Source organism: Monopterus albus, unplaced genomic scaffold (assembly GCF_001952655.1).
Source record: "Monopterus albus unplaced genomic scaffold, M_albus_1.0 scaffold115.1, whole genome shotgun sequence".
In the NCBI taxonomy this organism is placed as follows: Eukaryota; Metazoa; Chordata; class Actinopteri; order Synbranchiformes; family Synbranchidae; genus Monopterus; species Monopterus albus.
The window spans coordinates 26662-28110 of NW_018127995.1; the positions used below are offsets into that span (position 1 = coordinate 26662).

The 1449-nt window shown below is 45.3% G+C and overlaps 1 protein-coding gene across 1 annotated transcript in view; it reads left to right on the plus strand.

Annotated features, from left to right (window-relative positions):
- Positions 1-1449, plus strand: part of ehd4 (EH-domain containing 4) — a 22293-nt gene that overhangs the window by 18404 nt on the left and 2440 nt on the right. Inside the window, exon 7 of the mRNA XM_020611526.1 lies at positions 280-444. Within this exon, the coding sequence (XP_020467182.1) occupies positions 280-444 (165 nt within the window). The remainder of the gene's footprint in view (positions 1-279; positions 445-1449) is intronic.

Genomic DNA, 1449 nt, shown 5'->3' on the forward strand with positions numbered 1-1449 from the left:
GAGGCTCCCCCTTCCTCACCCCCCCCCCCCCCTCGTCTCGATCCATCAGCAGCAGTGTCGTTGACCCCCTGACCCGGCGCCGCTCAGTCTCCTGTTCCTCTGTATGACTAATGCCAGGTTTTAGTCTCATTAAAACAAGAGAAACCAGTTTGCTCATGCACTGATTGAATTTGTTCCCAGCACAGTTCCTTTTCCCTTACAGCCTCTCAGAGGATCATTTGTTATTTGTCTGTTGTTGTGCACACTGGCTAACGCCTCCTGCTGCTCCTGCCCCTTCAGGTGCACGCCTACATCATCAGCTACCTGAAGAAGGAGATGCCGTCTCTGTTTGGGCGGGAAAAGAAGAAGGAGGAGCTGATCATGAGGCTGCCGGAGATCTACACCACCCTGCAGAAAGAGCACCACATCAGCCCCGGGGACTTCCCCAACGTCACCAAGATGCAGGTACGAAACGACAGGGAGTCGGATCAGGGCGGCACACGTCTGGTCAGAATCATGATGAATTTTAATTCAGAGCTCAAATCACAGTCTAAATAATAATCACCAAACTCACCTTTTACAGATATTTACCTGTGTGTTTACTTAGAAATTGAGACTAAACCTCTGACTCCTCTTTTGGATGTTTGTGTGTTTAGGGAATAGTTTTCTACAATGATAATGTTATCATATATGCTTTTATTTTTTGGCCACATTTCACGGTGCACGGTGAAAGGTACACATTGGTCATTAAGGTACTTTTAACCTCTGACTGCTGCAAGTGGCATCAAATATCACGCTCCCTCTCAGAGTCGTAACTTGGTCGAATCTGAACTCACAACAAGATGCACATATTTTTAAATTCAGGGTGATTCCTGATTTCCAGTGATACAACTGTGTTTGGTTTCTGTTGTTAGTAAATGTTCTTAAAACAGCTTGTTCTGCTGCTGTTAATGGAGACAGTTTGACAGAATGTGAGTGAATATAGACAAAAAAATCACTGACTCGATGGAAGCATTAGCTTCAAAATGTGTGATTATCCCCTAAAGAGCAGCAACAGATTTGAACCCATCAGCTCCTTTTTTGATGTCATTTTGGACACATGGAATAGACTGCGTCTCTAGAAACGCAGTCCCTGACTTACATCGATGTCCTGCTGCTCTCCTCTTGTACACAGAGGATGCAACACATGTCATTTGTTGACACAGCTCAGGGAGAGAGTCGGAGCGGCTGGTTTGATGTAATGAAACTCCTGCTAATGTTGATACTGCACATAAAATGAGTCCTGACTTAAACTTTTAAAAAGATGAGCCGTGTGGGGGCAGGTCACATCTCACAGGCGGGAAACGCACACAAATACCATGAGAACGGTCTGTGATGATGATGATGATGATGATGATGGAATAAAAAGTTCCTCAGTGGGTTCAGACAGACTGTAGCAGTGAGGACAGAGTGAACTGAAAACACAGCTGG